This window comes from Paramacrobiotus metropolitanus, unplaced genomic scaffold (assembly GCF_019649055.1).
Source record: "Paramacrobiotus metropolitanus isolate TYO unplaced genomic scaffold, Prichtersi_v1.0 Parri_scaffold0000053, whole genome shotgun sequence".
Taxonomy (NCBI): domain Eukaryota; kingdom Metazoa; phylum Tardigrada; class Eutardigrada; order Parachela; family Macrobiotidae; genus Paramacrobiotus; species Paramacrobiotus metropolitanus.
In genome coordinates this window covers 693,136-712,474 of record NW_026570273.1, presented here as the reverse complement: position 1 = coordinate 712,474, position 19,339 = coordinate 693,136, and the positions used below count along the sequence as shown (strand labels likewise).

Below are 19,339 nucleotides of genomic sequence, written 5' to 3'. Positions count from 1 at the left end.
CGCGTTTTTCTGGTGCTCAATGAATGTTACGCGAACGCGCAAGTAGAACGTCTTATCCAGCTTTGTAGAGTCGAACTGCTTAGTATGTACACTGATTACAAACTGGGTTCGTGATATAGATAATAAACCGACGTTGCCATAGACTGAAATTCGGCCGAATATCCCACAGTTCGTTGCGTGAACGAGGATTTTGAATACGATCACGCAAAATTTCTGTATTATGCACTGCATTTCACTTTTACTGTCGTATAAAGCCCAAACGGCAATACATACGGTACTTGGAACCAGGATAAACGAGGCTAATTCCGGTTAATTAAACTGCGAGGTTAATTTTGGTGAAAGCAAACATGTCAACGGCAAGCGAGCAAACATTCAGCACCATTTCGACGGAAATTTGATTGACCAAGAGCACAGGTTACAAAGCAGCGAGAGAGAGCAAGAAAAGCGTCCAATCATCGCCAAGGAAAGGGATGATGCAGTGGGGTGGGCACTTTGGATCCGGCGCTCTTGCCCTCGATCGGACTCTGCACGGGACCGTCAAACACCGGGGTGGTGACGGTCTTCAGACCTTTCCCGTCTGCAAAACCAAGGCAGTGCTTTTATCTTGGCACCAACTACAGAAATAGTACCGTATGATACAAGCGGACCAATGAAGGTTAGTGTCCAGCCAAGCCGTAGCGTTTGCATTGGGTTAAATGCTTCTGCATGCTTCCACGAAATTAAGAAACAGTTTTCGTACCCACGCAAGTAACGCTTGTCCAAAAAATTAAAACCATGTCAGCTGTTGCACATTTATTATTAGGGCCATCACCAACGGTTCGTCGGCGAAACAATCTCCGATGGTTGGAAACTGTTCCCTAATTTCGTGGAAATAGAGTATGTACCTATGAAGTTATCGCGACAACAGCCACCCACCTCGTCCGGCAGCCGAGTGCGTGGTGGTGGAAGACTGGTTCTTATCAGGCAAGCTGAGACTGACACTGCCCGGACTCCGATTGGACACCGAGCTGCCGTTGCGGCTGATGGTAACGGTATTGGACGCGGCATCGTTCGGGCTGACGACGAAAGTCGCATTGGTTTTCCCGGAATTCGTTAGGCTGCGTGAAATCTTCCATTGCCCTATTAGAAAAACATCTGTGTGTTATTGACGGTGAGAATTGCATCCATGTTATGAGTAAAATATGAGTTATGAGTTATGAATTATGAGTTATGAGTTATGAATATGAGTTATGAGTAGAATATGAGTAGAATATCCAAGTTATGACTAATAGAAAGGTCTGGTTCAAAAAACGGTTCAAGAAAACGATACCGAAGTATACGTATACGTAATACTAATTCGTACACGATAATGAAGTATCTAAGTAATTCAGAAACTTTTACGGCGCTGCATGCAACTTCTCGATAGTTCTAACAAAAATTCGGTGCTTAAAAGGTGCAAATCGTTGAACTGCACTCGCGTTCCTTTCCTCAAGCTTGATACATTTGGCTCTTCTTATGTCCAAGTATGGATAGTGGATACTGACATCATACTGTTAATGCATTATATGCTTACCAAGAAGGTATTCCTGCCAGTCGTCAAACGTCTTCACATCCCGCAACAATTCCCCCGCACTGACTTCACTATCATTGCCCTGCTTGGATAAATCCGGCCCGCCAAAATTCTGCATATCTTTCACGTATTTCGGAATGATCTTCGCCAGCACCACCGGCTCATTGTACTTCGTATCCTTCTTCCGCATCATCGTTAAATTGTCCAGATATTTCATCACAACACTCTGCGGACCCAGTTCGTATAATGTATTCTGAAAGGACGCCAAAAACTTGTTGGAGATATTGGGCATGTTGGGATCGGGCGACACGACCGGGACCGTCACCACCGGCAGCTTGGGCTTGATCGGCATCTTCTGTTTAACCACTTTCCGCTCGCCGTTCACCGGTTCTGGAGAGGATTTGGCCGGTTCTTTGTTCCGGCGGGCGAACCCGTTGACGTTGACCTTAGCCGGGAGGCTGTCAATTTTGGCCACGGCCCCGGTCTTCCGTTGGGTGGTGCGGATGGGCGGGACCGTCTTCTCGATCTCCTTGAGCGGCCGCACCCGCGGGGTGGGTGGTCGAAAACGGGTGTAGAGCTCCGAAGGTTCCTCTTCGCGGAGATCGCGTTCCACGATCACCGAGGAGATGTCGTTATCCTCCGTACCGCGTTCGTCCGCGGAAATATCGCCTAGGCTGGCTTGACGCGAGGTTCCGCGCTCCGAGACAGAGTTCTTGAAACTAACGTGTGAGATCTTGGCTTTCGGGGCGGAGGTTTTACTACCTGTTAAAATCAAAATAAATCATATGTGCTGCTGCTTTAGAACTGAACTTTAAATCGGCAGCTTATGGCGAAGCAGTACTTACCAATATTACAACAAATTTGTCAATAAAACGGAGCAAAAACGAAAGCGGCGCAAAACTGCCAACAATAAGCTACGAGGACAGGCTTAGTATTCGTGATCACCTAAAAAACTAGCGAGAATTCGCGATCACCGTGCCCGGGTTGTGCAGAACAGCCAGTCACCTGCCAGCCACCAAGGAAAGGCAGCCCAGTGACACCCCACACAGCCATTGGACTGGACTGCCTTCCTTTGGTGGCTGGCAGGTAACTGGCTGTTCTGCACAACCCGGGCAAGGTGATCGCGAATTCCCGCTAGTTTTTTAGGTGATCACGAATACTAAGCTTGCCCTCGTACAGATACAAGCGATAACTGTGACCATTAGAAAAATCAGATACTTTTTTCGGTATCACACCAGATTTTCGCCTCGGCAAAAAAGTTCGAAATAAATTAAATATTCAGAGTTTATAAATTTCTTTAATTTAAGGCTTTGTTAAATTCATCTTGCATTCAAGAAGTTTCGCATAGCCATTGCACTACGATAAACCCTCTACATTACTTATGCTGTATACTGTATAGTGTATGCTGTGATTATTTCGTTGGAGGTCTTATGCCTCGCTTTCCGAATACTACGAAAATCTGCTTACTTCTGCGGGGTATTTCTTCGGAGTATGTGTTATTCCCAACCACAGGTTCGTCGGCCTCGAAACTTTCCGTTTGATCCCACCGCAACCGCGGCCGTTTTTGCGGCGAAGTCTCAGAACTTTGATCGGACAGCTTCCTTTCCGGTAACGAGCCGATGTTGAGGACTTCCGGCGGAACTCGTGCCGACACACCGGTATCTTTCGTCTCTATACGATCTACAACAGCTTTCGATAAGGCATTGGCACTGCTTCAGAACTTCCAAAAAAACGTTTGCCTGTAAACCTACGGCGTTCTTCCATCAGCGATTCGGCGACCGGTTCATACCGGCTGGACAGTTTAATGCTGAGCGCCGACGCGGCCCGGTCCACCATCTGCCGGCGCCCGGTCCGTGCCGATTCCCCGGTCTGTGCCTGGAAATCCTGGGCGTAGACGCTGCGTGCGGACACCGCCGAATCCTGCATCTGCCGCGGGGTATTGGTAGTAATCCCCGTCGACGTCATCTCCTTGCTCTTGGTCTGGATGCCCACGGAATTGCCCTCCGTGTTGAGGACGGCTTGCACCGCTAGCTCACTGGTGTCCGGCCGTACCTGGGGAGAGGATGCGCTGGACAGCGGCGTAGAGCCGCGGCTGGGAACAAGATCATCTTCCAGGGGTGGGTCGGTCTGGGCGCCGAATTCGCTGGTGGATTTGGCCGGGAGCTGGAACACCTGGCTGGTCTGGGTGTGGATGGTGGGTGGACGGGGCGGGAAGGACTGGTCGGTGTCGATGAGCTTCAGTTCGTCCCTGCAAAAGTTTCATCGCATTGCGTTAAACTATAGCGAACAAGTGGTCATGTGATAACTGACAATTATACGTATATCAGTACATAATGCTTTTTCAAGCTCACATTAGTATTAAAATACCATTATCATAATAGCATAAGGTGCAAACGCAGGCCCACCACTTTAGGGTTACCCTTTTTCCTGAACCCATAATCACCAATTTGCGCTCTTTGAGCAAAACATAATATATGAGGGGAAACGGAACGTGTCCATAGATTGCGGTAACCCGTTACTAGGTAGATACTGGAGCGTTCTGATTACTGCATCTCGTTTTCTCTTTGAAAACTCGTCGTATCAGCCACATTCTCGATAGATAAACTAATTAAAAAACCAATGAACTTCAACTGTCGTAGGAGAGCCACATCACAAAATTAATGGGCTTCGTATGAACTGAAAAGTACCTAACTCTTAGTCGCAAGGTCACAAGGACGCGGTACGGCCGAGCTTGAGCATTTTCGTTATACATAATCAAAGCACTCCGATAAACATACTAAAAAAATTAATACAAACGACAGCTTCAACGAAACAGCTACAGTCTACAGAGTAAAATATAAAACGATCCGATGCATCAATAAATAATTATTCCACAGCTTAATCACCACCGTACGGATCTGAAACGGCGGATACTATATAGCAGAAGTGAGCACCAACGCAGACCCGTACTGTGGAGATCAGGATTGATGAAAATCGAGATTGTGATCGGTGTGGTGAATCACATCGCCAATACGGTCCATCCTTTATTGCTCAAATGATCATTATGCTGATAAGGTTTCATTTGGGCATCACTCGTACACACGACAGTGATTAAAAATGTTAAGCTTCTTACTGCTTACTTGTACTTCCTCTGTCTTGTAAGTCAAGCTTTAATATACATGTGCATTAACAGCATTGTCAAATCCACTACAAATTTTTCTAAGATCAGAAAATCTCTATATATTAAAAGAATAAGACTTTCAAAATTCCATTTCCGTACAGTTCGCCAGGACCCTACACAGAACCAAACTTTGATGGCTATATATCATTCGATAGCCCTAAGTTTCTATATTTGCCATCAGAAGTCTGTTTTTGAAACAAAAGTTAGGTTTAAAAGAAAAGTTAAGAAAACCTTAGCATGCAAAGTCTATGGGAAAAGTGGAGACCCCACCACTACAAAACGATCACCCCACCACTGCCAATAGAATATGTCAATTTTTGATAAATCACCTGAAACGTTACAATGGATGAAACTTTAATGAGTTTGAATCACTCGAAAGCCCTGGATTTATAGATTTTACCTCTAAAGCATGGTTATAGAGGAATATCAGGATTTGACAAGAAAGTCTGATTAAAAAGTCTACGGAACAGTCGAGGTTCTCATTTCCAAAACCCAGTTTTTTAGGTAGCTGTCTTACGCAGCGCGGGTGACTGGTTTTAAAGTTGCTGCGCTCCTTTGGGCGGGTACGAATGTTCTTGCTAAATATTGAAGCACTAAGGCCTCGGCTCCAATATTAACCGTATCTCACTACGGTACACACCGCGCGAAGTGGCCTTCATACGGGCTTTTTTCTTCCGAAATTATTCATTACGGCTTGAACGTTTGACACTGAGCAAAAAGGGAAATACTAACTTTGTAAATCGTTAATCGTGTAACAGCCGAATTTGCGCAATTTTCTGCGTTTTAATTTCACGGGAAAAGCAGTTCGAAGTTTAGAATATTATATGGTTGATTACCCAGCATGCCGCATGATTTGCTGTTTTGCTTCCTGTTAATCGAGAACTAATGCTGTAGCAACCAATACGGAAATGTGCACTTTATGCAAAAATTACCAACGTATAACCGTCTTTCGTTAAGCAGAATAAACAGAAAATACTGATTAGCGTGGCCGACGGAGTTGATTGAATGGATGCAGTAAATATACGCCAAATGCTACATTTACGATAAGTTTTGTGAAACTCCAAGTAGTTTATCAGTCTGTAATAAAGGTGAGCCGCAAAAGGCGCCGAGCTGCAACAAGAGTGAAGCCCGCGGAGTAGCAAGTTTAGCAACCGAGACGATTTGACTTATTTGAGTATAAACAGTTTTTGTCGTTGAAGGCAGTTTCGACAAAAATTAGACAGTTTAATTGGCAATTGAAATTTAACACATGAATTGGGAAGTGCTTAACTACTTTAGCCTCCTTATTAGTAATTTCACTGTTGTGTTCTTAATACAAAGCATTATGGAAAAATATTATGTATTCCTATTGATAAGGGTACCGACAAGGGCACCAGCGGTATTTGGCTGACGGTGAGCCATCTTAAATTATAAGGAAGGCAGATATCTGAAAAGCGAACAATGCTTGGAAATAATAAAGTAAAACAAAAACTGCAAAACTTTTAATAAATTCAAAGCTGCTACTTTATAACTGAATAAATTCTCTTGATGGATGATCTGGAAAAACTGAATTGGTGCTACCGGTAAAGTTCAAACGTGAAGAGAAAGGAGCTGTTTTCGAGGGAAAGAACTTTCGTTTTTTCACATTATCTCAGGCTTCTAAGTTCTAACCCTATCCGTAAGTGCAAATGCAAGTGTAAGTGCACTTCTGTAAGCTGTGCAATCTACGGGACGGGAAAATATTCACACAGGTTGTAATTTAAAATAGCTAGACACTGACTACGAAGTTGACACAAGTTGACACAAGTATTTCTCTGTGAAGGAAAATTTTACGTTTCGTTGATAAAAGTTAAGGAAATACAGATGCGTAGATATATGGCATATGTAGATATGTAAGTACCTGTCTCTTTGAGTTTTGCTTTAATTTACGATTCATCCATCGCTGCTATATTCCGCGCAATTTGCGCGGGGTCTACTATTATGTTTAAATATTCAACCAGAGCAAAATTCGTGCGCAAAAGTGGCTTTCTACTGTAAGTAGATGAAATACTTTGGCTCAAGAAAAGGCCATTCATTTTGTCTGGGTCTCCGTGGTCGCTCCGTTAAAAATAGTATTTAACAGCAAATAGGAGGTGCTATTAGAACTCCATTATTTATCTATCTATTTTATTAATTATTACATTTTATGCACCGGGTAGCAGTTAATAAAGAAACTTACGTGAAACCGCGTCCGGCAATTATCTCCGTCACCGACAGCGTCGGGCTGGGGCTGTCCTCCCGGCTGACGGCGTGCTTCGTCCGCAGCGAGGGATGCTTGAAATCATCGTCCGAGTCGGTCTCGTATTTTACCAGCGGTGATCGCGCCGATTGGGTCTTCCTAGTGTCGTCATTATGCAACGTCAACGTCGACATCTCAAAGACCGGGGTGCTGGTCTGTCGTAGCGGCACATGCGGCGATGATAACTTCGAACTGATGACACCCGGTTTCATGGTGATCCCGGAGGTAACCGAACCCCGCTTCCCGCCGGTGAACGACGTTACCGAGCCCCGTTTCTCGGTCACCGTGATCCTTTCCTGTCCCGACAAGGTGACCGACCCGCGCTTCTCACTGGAGCCGGAGGACCGCTCCTGTCCCGAGGACGTCAGCGACCCCCGTTTGGAGTCATCGCGGAGGGTTTCCGAGAGCCCTTCCAACACCGACGCGTTCATGATATCATCGTAGGTCGAGCGGCGCTCCTGTGCTGTCAGCGAGCCGATGATTGTCGGGCTGGTGGCGATCTCCCGTGGAAGGATGGGCTGGCCGGTGGGGTCGGTTTCCAGGGACGAGTACTCGGTTTCCTCGGGGTCGTCCCGCACTTGGAGACTGGCTTGCCGCGAAGGAGTGGAGTCCTGAGACATGGAGCGGATGCCGGTCTCGAAGGCCTCTTCCAGGATCCCGTTAGGATCGGGGATGGGCGTGGTCTCTGAAGACACACCGCGGCTGCCGTCGTCCTTCCGCTTGAGGAAGCTGCGCTGAATGCGGGCAGCCGAGTTGCGGGTGATGCGCTGGGCGTCGGTGGCGCCGTTGAGGCGGAGATATTTGGCCATTTCCGGGTTGGCCTTGGCGATGGCCAGATCAAGCGCCGTGAAATACTGCATCTGTGTACATGTATGCGTGAAATGGAGTAAATTTAATTGGTTAATTCAACTCCGTTCGTGTTAAGTTAGTTAGTTAGTTAACTTTTAGAAAGAAATCGGAATAAGGTGGTAATTTTCAGTATGAAAGTCTCCTCAAACAATGTAGTCGATAGCTGCCGCATACATATACCGTATAAATGCTCTGAAAGTATTTCTTAATTGTCGCTCCTGTTAGTAATGTTTCACATGCATACTACGTTAAATACCCAAAAATAAAACAAAACCGGTACATCAACCACTGAATGGATAACAGATACACAAGAAAAATGTGGCTGTTTTTCGTAATCTCTGACCGTTTCTTAGTGTTCAGCTATATGATTACTGCACTATCGCGTGATTGTATATGGCTGAAACGCATCCTCTTACACACACATCCTGTTACGAGCCCGGTAATGATCGAAGGGAAATTAAATCCCGCCCGGAAGCGTCTTCCAGGTAAACGAAAGCTTTTCGGGGAAGTTAATAATGCGATCAACACATGTTCCCGCCAATGTTGTGCTTCAGGTCCATTAAGTTTTGAATATTCTACTGACGCGGTCAAGCTCCGGGTTCACCGGGAGTTTTTTTAACGATTCTCACGTGTGACAGTATAAAAGTTTTAAGAAAGCTTAATGCAACACACTGGAAACGGCACCGTATTTTATCGCAACGATATTAAAGGTCACGATGATGTAACCATAAAGCTATTTACTCTAATGCAGTATTTAACCATTCTGTATTTCATTATGTCGTAAATGCTAAAATACTCATCACATTTCTTAACTCTGATCTTGAGTAATTTTATGTAAAATAAGCATTGTATAAAAAATGTTTAATTTATGTAAAATTTTATAATTTTATGCAAAATTATGCATTTTGTATGTAAAACGTTTTTGTGTAAAATATACATTTTATAAAAAAAATTATTCCTTTTTTTAAGAAAAGGGCACCCCTGAAAAAATTGCAGCTGCATATTATCTTTGCAAAATTAGTAATTCTTGTCTCTCTGCAAAATGTGTCGAACGACGAATACAGAATCTGGGAAAAAGTTCACGGCGCCGCGCATGATTTGCGTACCTTGGAATTGTGCATAATCAGATTTACGTTGATGCGATTCTCCACCAGGAACCGGCACAGGGCCATATCCTTGGTCATAGCCGCAATGTGCAGACAGGAGCGTCCGTCGCGATTACACGTATTAATCGCCGTCGGCTTGCGCGACAACAGAAAGTCCATCACGCCTGTCACACAAACCCAATAGCGCGTTAATCATTGATTACTGGTGCTGCTGCTTCCGCGACGTCGCTCACCGACATAACCGGCCTGCGCGGCCTCATGCAGCGGCAGATCCCCGCGATGATTGCGTAACCAGATATCAGCGCCCAGATCCTCCAGTTTGATTATGCTCTCCGTCTGACCTTTAACAGCCGGCATCGATCGATTAGCCGGCGAATATGTGTGTGTGCAGGGATGTGTGAGAAAATATGGATCAGATTTTTACCTTTTGATGCAGCCAAATGAGCGGCACTATCAATGAAAAATCATCCAGTTAGTTTTCGGTAATATTCAGGAAAATTCTAGCGTTATATTCAGCGCTTTCCATAAACAAATACTGTAGTAACTAGTAATGTTAATACGCGCTACAAAGTTTCTGCTATCTGTACAGTATCCTTTGTGTGGCTCTCTTTGCTTCTCCTACCCGTAAAATCGGTCTTATGACTGATTTAGTTTTAAGGGAAAGTCTAAGAATAAATACATTCTACAATAGTTTTAATAATTTCTGATCTCAGAAATTCATTAATTTAATAATGTTATAGTTAAATAATTCTAAAAATGGGGAATTAATTCATTCTGTCTTAAGTATCGCAAAAATTTGTAAACGAAAGCCACCTCGTCCCGTACAAAATATTTTTTAATACTAACTTGAATTTTCCAAGTGAAGCATAAGAACAAATAAAAAGTCTTTTTATAATAACTTTTAAAATCAGGTAACTAATTTTAGTTTATTTTATAAATGCAGAAATTTAATTATGCAGAAATTAGTTAATATGTTTTAATTGACCCATTTAAAAATGGCGTAACGAAAATCGCGCAGTAGTTTGTGTAATTCGGCAGGCACTGCTTGAGCATGACCATATACTCTGTACTTCCAGAAATAAAGACCACACACCGATAATAAATCGATAATATTTTCGATGAATAACTGTCAGGAGAATGATTTGCAAGCCGAAGACCCGTTATTAATAGACGATAAAATACAGCCGCATTCGGTCAGCACGTGATGCAGACATTTACCTGCGACCTTTGCGATCGCGATGATTGGGATCGGCGCCGGCCTTGGCCAGGCACACGATGCAGTCGATGTAGCCCAGCGTGGCGGCATACATCAGCGCCGTACACTCGTGGCGGTCGCGGGCGTCCACCTCGGCGTTGCAGTCTTGCAGGAGGACGGTGAGGCAGTCGACATGACCGCGGCTGGCGGCGCAGTGCAGGGCGCGCAATCCGTCCTTGTCGCCCTGGTTGGGATTGCTGCCGGCCATGAACAGCACACGACACGCCTCGCTGTTCCCTATTCAAGAGCGCGCGCGGTGAGAACAATAAATGATTTGTATGCGGCATTCATGCGCGCCGACAGGGAATGGAAAGACCATTCAACAGAGGCAGACGCGGTCTTTTAAAATTTAATGCCGTTGACGCTGTATATCGGCATGCCGGCACCGGATATAATCCGGGAAAATAAAAGGGAAAAAAATTGCTTTTAATCGACCTTTTGCAAATTGTCGATCCAGTTTTCTATTAATATGTTTTATATTGTAAATAGTGGCTTTATTATTATTTTTTGCAAGCAGAATTGAACTTCGAACGGTAATATGAGCGCACTTAAGCCGTGAAGAGGGTTCCAAGTACCGCACGATATGCTGCCAAAAATTGGTTACTAGCTTCCAGTATTGCTGAGAAACTAGCCGAAAAAATCAACCCATCGATGTGGAAGCAAAATTTTACTCAAATTTTCAACGGTTTGCAACAAACTGGCTTTCACTCTATGCTCATATTTGCCTGCCGGTAGTTTGGAGCCATTACACTACAAAATATCGGTAAGGTTGATGCCGATGGTCTAACTAGGCTTTGACAAATTTAAATCAATAATAAAATTATTTGGTTAGGGTATAAATTTTGTTGAAGGTGTAATTAAATTTATTGTGATTACGCGTTTTAATTGGCGGGACTGGCCTATATAGAATTTGATATATAGACGAGATTAATAAATAAATGGCAATTATTATATCTCATAGGCAAACACTTAACGCTTCTTAGAGGAGTTTTATCTGGTGCGATAATTATGTTGTACATCTTGGCTGTAGTTGCTTAATACAGAGTACAGATATTTAGCTTCCGTCTTACCGGAACTGGCCGCCCAGAGGAGCGGTGTGCGTTTATCCTGATCGAGCGCATCCACGGCCACACCGGCCCCAATTAGCCGGCGCAGGAATGCCAGCCCCGGAGCGGCAGATGCGGATCCGTTGGTGGTATTGTTCGGCTCGGACGACGGAGCGGGATCGGCCGCGGTGCTCTTGCCGGCAGCGCTCATTTGAGCGGCATAATGCAGCGGATAGGCGCCGTGGATATCCGCTAACGACGCTTCCGCCGACCCATTCAGCAACTCATCCAAACACTCCAGCTGCATGCACACTGTACATATCCGTGCGGAAAGGGAGAAAAAACCGGATTGCGTTAAGATGCCGGTTACAAAAACACAGGTGAGAAAATTGTACCGAATAGGGTTCGTTAGGCGCGAGTCACGGCGTAAGAATAAAAGCCGGTACGTATTTGAAAATGCACTTTACCGCTGAATTCACTTTCTAATTTCAAGTAAAGGTAGACATACAGTTTACAGATAATATTAGTTGACAATGATTTATCTAAATTGCTTTGCACGTTAATTATCCTGATTGCTTTTTCGTTATATTCTAATCCCGAATTAATTTTTTAGAATTCATTAATTCTTACATACTCTTACGTACATATTACGATAACATGAATCCGTATTACTTTTATTTTTTATTTACGGGATATGATGAGTAAATCATCAGTAAATTGTATGAATCGAATCGTCGTCCTTTGTACCGTATGAATCGAAATCTGATTTAATACAGAACTAACAAAGTCCTGATATATAGTAGGATTTTTTATCATATATAGGTTTTCTGAAATTGGCGAAATATATTTGCTTACTTAACCGTGATGAATTTTGCATCCATACCTGTGGCCCAGTGCACGGCAGTATGGCGTTCTTTGTCGTGCAGATTGACATTAGCGCCCTTGGCGGTCAGGCTGCGCACCATGGCCCGGTGGCCGTTGATCACGGCGATAATTAGCGCCGTGAAGCCCTCGTTGTCCTGGTGGTCCAGGAACGCCTGGACGCTGCCGGATTCCCGGTCACCTAGGAAGGTAATGAGGTAGTCGGCGCATTCCAACCGGGCATATTCCGCACAGTAGTGTAGACACGTCCGTCCGCTGCGGTCCGGTTTCTTGATCGTTTCGCATGCCGTCTGCAAAAAAAACATACACAGAAATACATTTTGGATTTGTTTCACCGAGGTCCTACTAAAAGCGCTAATTGTACTAGCGCTTTATATAATTTTTTTTATAAAAAAGCGCTTTATATAATTTTTTATACCTAAAAATAATGATATAAGTAGCATAATAAGTGAAAACACGCGCTTAAGTTGGATAATATTAGCAATTTCCTTGATTAAAAATATTAATAATGTATGTAGAAGCTGGTAATTCTTTTCAATTTATCGACATGGCGACCTTGAGAAATGAATCCACCTACTCGTCACAGCATATAACTGCTTACGCATGCGTGCGTTAAATTCTTTACTATTGATGACGGGAGTAAACCGAAAATTCGAAATGTACGTATACGGTATAAATAATTACTGCCATTAAAACCTGGTTTTTCATCCACGAATCATGGCTGATTGCTCATTAGCACCGCAACGAATAACTTGTTTAATAATTCGATAACTCGTAATTACCTTTACATTATGTTATCCATATTTTAACGAAAACTGTAAGAAATACGGTAAAAAAACAAATATAAATTTTATAAATTATTATTAATTAAATATTTTGTTAATTTACTAAAATATTACTATATAATTTTTACTTTGTATTTTGATTAAATGTATACTGCTAGAATATATTGCTAGAATTTTTAAAGGAATGTGACGAAGAAGGTCGAGCGTAATGTTGTATAATACCGCAATAATGCGTCTAAATATGATTTCATTTCCAAGCTGTTGGCACATATCGCCATACGAAAATCCTGATCAGGATTTTAATGTGCAGCCAAATGCGGCAGTCTCGTTCAGATCTAGTCGACGATGACGTCAGCAATCTGCCCTGTATTGTTCTCAATGTATTTATAGTCACGGGGATTTTGGTTTCCACCAACACCAACGCAACAACTTACCGCCGTGTTGAGTATGTTCTCCAGCGTGGCCATGTCGCCCTGCTGGCAGGCGATCGTAAAGGGATCCATGGTGTGTAGTGTTTATGCAGTGTGCTGGTGTGTGTCTCGTCCAAAGATAATCAACGTCCCGCGCTCGTTGCAGCCTGGCGTATTATTCCCATCACGCCATATCCGCTTTCATAATCCCATTCCCGACGCACGTCACCCGGCCTAAACCCGGCAACACAGTTCAACCTCATAGTGTTTACCAACGCGGCGGTACTCTATAAAATAATTTATGAGCCCCTCTTCAGTCATTCGCATAAAAAATGCAATGCTCTGTTTTTGCCGCCAAAGCACGGCGATGGATACGATCGTTGTCTTAGCGCACCTGACGGCGCTGGGAATTCACCGCGGAGCGTTTTAACCACAGCAACTTTAATATACGCAACTTGGTTGCTATCGATCTGGATCCGGCAACCTTGGTTTGCCGGTGCCGGGTATAGATGCCAGGGTATACATACACATAAATAAATTAATCAAGGCCTCTTTTGCAGGAGAAAATGAAGGGTAGTGCTTCGGTGGACGCGCAGCAGCTAAAGTGGTCGATTAGCGGGTAATCAAGGAGAAGAACGAATGGAGAGACCGTGGTGGCAGCGATCGAAGCGTGCGCAAAAATAATGCGCCACTGGCTGGTTGCGGTGGTTTAATCAGGGAGACGCGGCGCAGTGGAAGCACCTGTCACGCCCTGATAAATATGCAGTTTATCTAAATGCTTGGGTTCTACAAATAATGTACCGGATTCAAAGAAATTAGGTTCAAAAACAGAACGCCAAAATTGCGACCGCTTGTAAAATGCATTTTACATCACTGATCAATGCTGAAAAACAAAATAATACGTTGGGCAAAAGTAATTGCTAAAATCCCACATTTCTTCTAGAATTAAGTCTCCACGAAACTGCGATGCGCAAAGAAGGACACGATTATCTAATGCTGTATGAGAGGGAGAAAATCATTAGCGCGGTACCGGGAGGCTTAAGGCGACCATGTAATTGATTCTCACCGTTCTTATTGCACTTTAATCAGAATGTAAAACGATGCTGAAAGAAAACCGTCTACTACATTTTACTGGCAATTTTCTTGCCGTCGAACCATAATTGACTCTGGAAAAGCAAAACCTAAGGTTTGTTTTTGCGTAAATTATCTCCAGTCCAAACATTAACAGCTTGTAATTATTGTATTTGTTAAGTGCGATAGATACATTAAGTAAAAAGTTTTTAGAAACTGCGTTTTTATGTGGAAAAGGAATACTAGTAATACAAGCATGATATAAAATGAGCAACCGCAATACGATACGCTAAAGTCAACAAATCAATTATTACGCAAAAAAAACGGTTCCAACAGCAAACGCCGCACCTACCTGAAAATACTACTGCTGCCTTCAATACAACACCACGATGAAAACCATGGCAAGATAAATGGATCGCTGATTTTCCCCCAACAACACCGTGAAATCCTTCTTTAATTGGCGCGCACTTATAAAATAATCCTGCGCACCTCACCGAGCAACCTCAGGCCGTATATACTCCGTATAATAACAATCCATTAAGCTCCAGCGAACAAGCCTCTCCATTCTCGCGGTCAAAAAGGGAAAAAATATTGAACAAACACCACATGAGCGTGGATCAATATCGCCGCACAGATATGCAGTAGGTTGCACGTAGACTGCGCTCGTGTTCGCACCTGCTGCAACGAGAGCGCACCTGCCGGTTGGATGTCGATACATATCGGATGGGGAGAGTGCTCCAGTGTAGCGGATTATCCAATGCCAACGGATGCCGGTTATACCGGCGCAATAGGCCAGTTAGAATACAGCGTAGGACATTATTTTCTTTCCGTCGAACTATTGGCTCAATGGGCCAACTGGCCAATGTCGAAGCACACTTTGGTCCTCGAAAAGACCCGGTGTTATACAGTTGTCACTAGAAAATCGGTTTTTGCGAAGTAGAACGTAGGAGTAAAATAAGTAGATGCATATTACGCAAACAGGCGTTGGTTTTTGGTCCCTTTACTCGAAAACCGGTTTTTGTGTCATACAGTGTAGTACTAATCCGGGTTAAACAGCTGCTTCGTCTCAAAGCTTATGGACAAATAAACGCTTGCTTAAACCCGATCCTGGCAATTTTGGCAATTTATGCGCATTGGATGCGTTCCTGATACTTAATGCTGGTTGATCTTTTACATTAAAACTTTCAGCCACAGGCCGGCTGGCCGATTCTCAGGTTTTAAGCCCAAAATCGTTTGTGTCGCTTTGACTTTCACTGTCTCACATGCGTCGTAAAGGGAATATTGTCGTACCTGTACTCTGTATCATACGAAGGACGCAGCGTGCGGTTGTTGTGCTGCCGGATATTCGCACTACTGGCGACGCGGCTCTAACCTGTGAGTATATGAGTACCCGGTCGATACAGCCAGGTGGGCGCGCCAGCTGCTGTGCTGCATGCTACTCCGGATCACGCTAACAGCCGGTGTACCTGGGTGATGGTTCTACATTAGAACAATTGAGAAACAGTGCTCTCCGTCCCACTCTAGTGAGCATATATTTTATCAAAATGTTCCTTGATAACGCGATGTCTTACGGAAATGATAAAAATTTTCCTTTACAATATCAAATTAGCTCTCTCCTATTTTGTATATCAAGACTTCACGGATGTCTAATCTTGTGTACTTGGGTTTGCTCTGCTTGCAATACATGGGCCGAAGCAAATGTTTCATGAGATCCGTACGATGATCCATGCTTTTTCAATGCAGTCTGTACGGTACATCGTGCGGAGTGTGGTGGGCAAGCACAAATGTTCGGGGGTCGCTGTGTTTGCTTGAAAATAACACCATTAAGCTTGGCAACTTCTTGCAGTGCCGCGCATCACTGTTGATCATAAACTGTCAGTTTATGATCAACAGTGATGCGCGGCACGATCATCGCGAAACGATCATCGTATCACTGTGGGAAGTATCAGTTTAAAACTGATACTTCCCACAGTGATACGATGATCGTTTCGCGAGGATAATAACCGATGCGCCGTTGCAACGGACGATCCAACAGCGTACCCGGACATTTGGGAGTGTGACATTTCGCCGCTCTCAAACTCGACGCGTGACTTTTCGCCGCGAAGACATTTCGCCGCCGGACATTCGGACGCTGGGACACTTCGGTTAGGGACATTATGCTTTGAGACATTTTCCCTTTGCGACATTTCGACGCAAGGCGTCTGGTCGCGGACAATTCGTCTTGGGACTTTTCGAACGATGCGACTTATCGCCACAGAAGAGTTCACCGCGCTTAATTCTATTGTCATTTCAGTTTTTGTAGGTTGCTCTTAGGTTTTCTTAGGTTTTGTTAGTCTTTTTTAGACTTTCTTAGGTCTTTTTTTAGCTTTCTTAGATTTCTTAGGTTTCTCAGGTTTCTCAGGTTTCTTAGGTTTCCTAGTTTTCTTAGGTTCCTTAGGTTTCTTACGTTCCTCAGGTTTCTTGGGTTTTTTAGGTTTTTTTCTGACTGTTGTATTTAGCCTATCAAATCATTTATCTGATAGGCGAAATGTCGCTTCGTCGAGATATCCTTGAGACGAAATTTCCTCGCGTCGAAACAGCCATGCGACCGAAAGTCTCGCGGCGTAAAGTCCTACCGACGGGATGTCCTGCGACGAAACGTCGCATGGCGAGATTGCCTGGCGGTGAAATGTCTGTGACCAAAAGTCCTGCGACTAGTTGTCCGCGGCGAAATGTCGCGGTGCCGACAATGGGACAATCTCGCATTATTTCAGATAACGCTCTCCATATGACGGAATCTTCGGGTCATTGTTGCCGTGGAGTGTGTAGGCAGTCATTTAAGGTCTCCAACTGGTACACCTTTAGTTTCTCTAACGAAAAGATACAGTGCGGAAAACCATGAAATGAACTGGTTCACTTCATTTCATTTCATCCAGATTTTCTACACCCTGTCTTCTCTCTCTCTCTTTCTTTTCGGGTGTACCTCCCTTCAGTTTCAGGATAATTGCTACCAGTTTCCACACTGCGGTCCCGAACTCTCTAAGTGTGCCATCAAAACACATCCGTCACAGTTCTCGCCACGAGTAGGAATGAGAATCTGCCGGTTTCCTGCCAAACGAAGGACCTAATTAACATTTGCTGGCCACTATTCTGTTGTCTGATAATTTGCTGAATAATTCTTTGATAAGTCATGAAGGCTTGCAAAACGTTTGCCCGCCGCCGCGTTAGAAACGACAACTCGAAGAACCGGCAAGTCTCTGAACAACAATCTGCTGATCGCCGACCATCGTCCCTCTTGGTTTTCTCACGAAACTAAGCCCACTATTGACCAAAATAATAAAACAGCTTTGACAGCATGTCGGTCAGCGAAATCCGCCGAAAAGCGAACTGCCGGCATTTGATTTGTCTGTCTGTCAGCAAATTATTGGGAAGCGAAAAACATAATAAGGATTATAGTGCTACGATAACGGCACGCCTAATTCCATAGTTCCTCATGGGCACTCATCAGGCGCACGCTACAGCATTTGGTGAACAATATACAGCCCGGCAGCTGTACAGTATAAGTGTCTTCGGAACGAAAAACGTTCGAGCTACCGCAACTTGGACGCTGCTATAGCTTCGCACACCTAGGGGGCATCCATAAATTACGTACGCAGAAAACCACGGTTTTTTCACCCCTCCCTCCCCCTTCGTAGCGGTCCGTCACGTTTTCTGGACCCCTCCCCCCCGGTTCGCTCAATCGTAATACAAGAGCTGATCGCCCCCTCCCCCCTGGGTTCGCCGGGGCCGTCACAGCTTGTCACATTTTTTGGACCCGTCCCTCCCTGGTTCGCTGCGTACGTAATTTATGGATCCCCCCCTACTTTGCAAACTGAGCTGCATTGCTTGATAAATACTGCCTCCACACGCGTATTACCGGTACAGTATAACAAAAATTAATAATATTAATGCTGTTTACTGGAAGTCTGGATCTCTACTCTGTAGAAGCATAACATACACGTAGTTACGCAAATTTTGATAACCCTAGCGTGCATCTGCGATCTCGTACCGGCAAGTGGCAAGTGGACCTTCAACTAGATGTCGCTGATGATGCAAATCTGATCGGCTTCCTCAGGGACATGTGCCGGTACATGGTTTTAAATTCTCGTTCCTTTTCGAAAACGAAAGTTTTCGCACGCTTCCAAATATTTTTGCATTGTTTTGTGACCTTTGAAAAAAGGGTCGAAACCTGATTCGGGTTAAAAACGATCTTCAAGCAAACTTTCTAACTGTACAGCATTTCAGTGATGGAATGCATGCTTTTAGCTGTTGATTTATTTTGCATTTATTGCTGTTCATTCAGTATACAATAAATACGGTATTCACTGGTACGAGAGAACTGATCAGTGACTAATACTGTACTAGTACTTCGTAGCATTCGGATAGTTGTGAAATGGAAATCCGCACAGCGGTTTCGGTATTACCGAAATTCGGTATTATTATTGCTGTTTTTAGTGTTTTATATATCAACCGTACCGGTATATAAACAGTACCGGTAATACCGAAACCGCTGTGCGGATTTCCATTTTGCAACTGTTTGTAATATTATAGGCATAACTATAAGCAACGTGTTCGGCATAAAGCCGCATGATATGGGTAGACCACTTACAAGCTTGTCCGGTAATTTCCTACGTAAAGGTACAGCTAGCGCGAAATTTGCGCTTATAACGAGGGCCACTGCACTACGTTTATCAAATTTCCTAAAATGCGCTCCGCAGGCAGATTGTCGCTTACTGCACCGACCATTTTCTAGCCACCTTCCGCCAGGCAGTTACTATTATCCTCATACAATTGTATGGCGTGTACCAAGCCACCAGCCAGTCAAATGCAAGTTACGTGTTTAAACAGTGTGGCGTGGCGCGCCGTAGTGTGAAGTTTGGCGTAACACGCAAATTTGTGTAAATCGCTGTATTGATTCGTCAGAAATTACCGGACAAGCTTGTACACTAAA

At 44.1% G+C, this 19,339-nt stretch overlaps 1 protein-coding gene across 2 annotated transcripts; it reads right to left on the bottom strand.

The window, feature by feature from the left end:
* Positions 1-254: 254 nt before the first annotated feature.
* On the bottom strand, positions 255-15,022 carry LOC129592504 (protein phosphatase 1 regulatory subunit 12A-like). 2 transcript variants are annotated; one of them, XM_055488558.1, is made up of 14 exons: positions 14,723-15,022; positions 13,324-13,533; positions 12,106-12,394; positions 11,247-11,534; positions 10,140-10,413; positions 9,346-9,371; positions 9,155-9,262; positions 8,922-9,085; positions 6,907-7,826; positions 3,301-3,797; positions 3,017-3,229; positions 1,553-2,311; positions 916-1,119; positions 255-577 (listed from the first exon to the last, which is right to left on the bottom strand). In XM_055488558.1, the coding sequence occupies exons 2-14, from the start codon at positions 13,390-13,392 to the stop codon at positions 453-455; spliced, it is 3,936 nt and encodes a 1,311-aa protein (XP_055344533.1). In that variant the 5' UTR covers positions 13,393-13,533; positions 14,723-15,022; the 3' UTR covers positions 255-452. The 2 variants fall into 2 exon arrangements, with proteins under 2 accessions (XP_055344533.1, XP_055344534.1); XM_055488559.1 differs by having other exon boundaries at positions 444-577; positions 885-1,119.
* Positions 15,023-19,339: the final 4,317 nt, after the last annotated feature.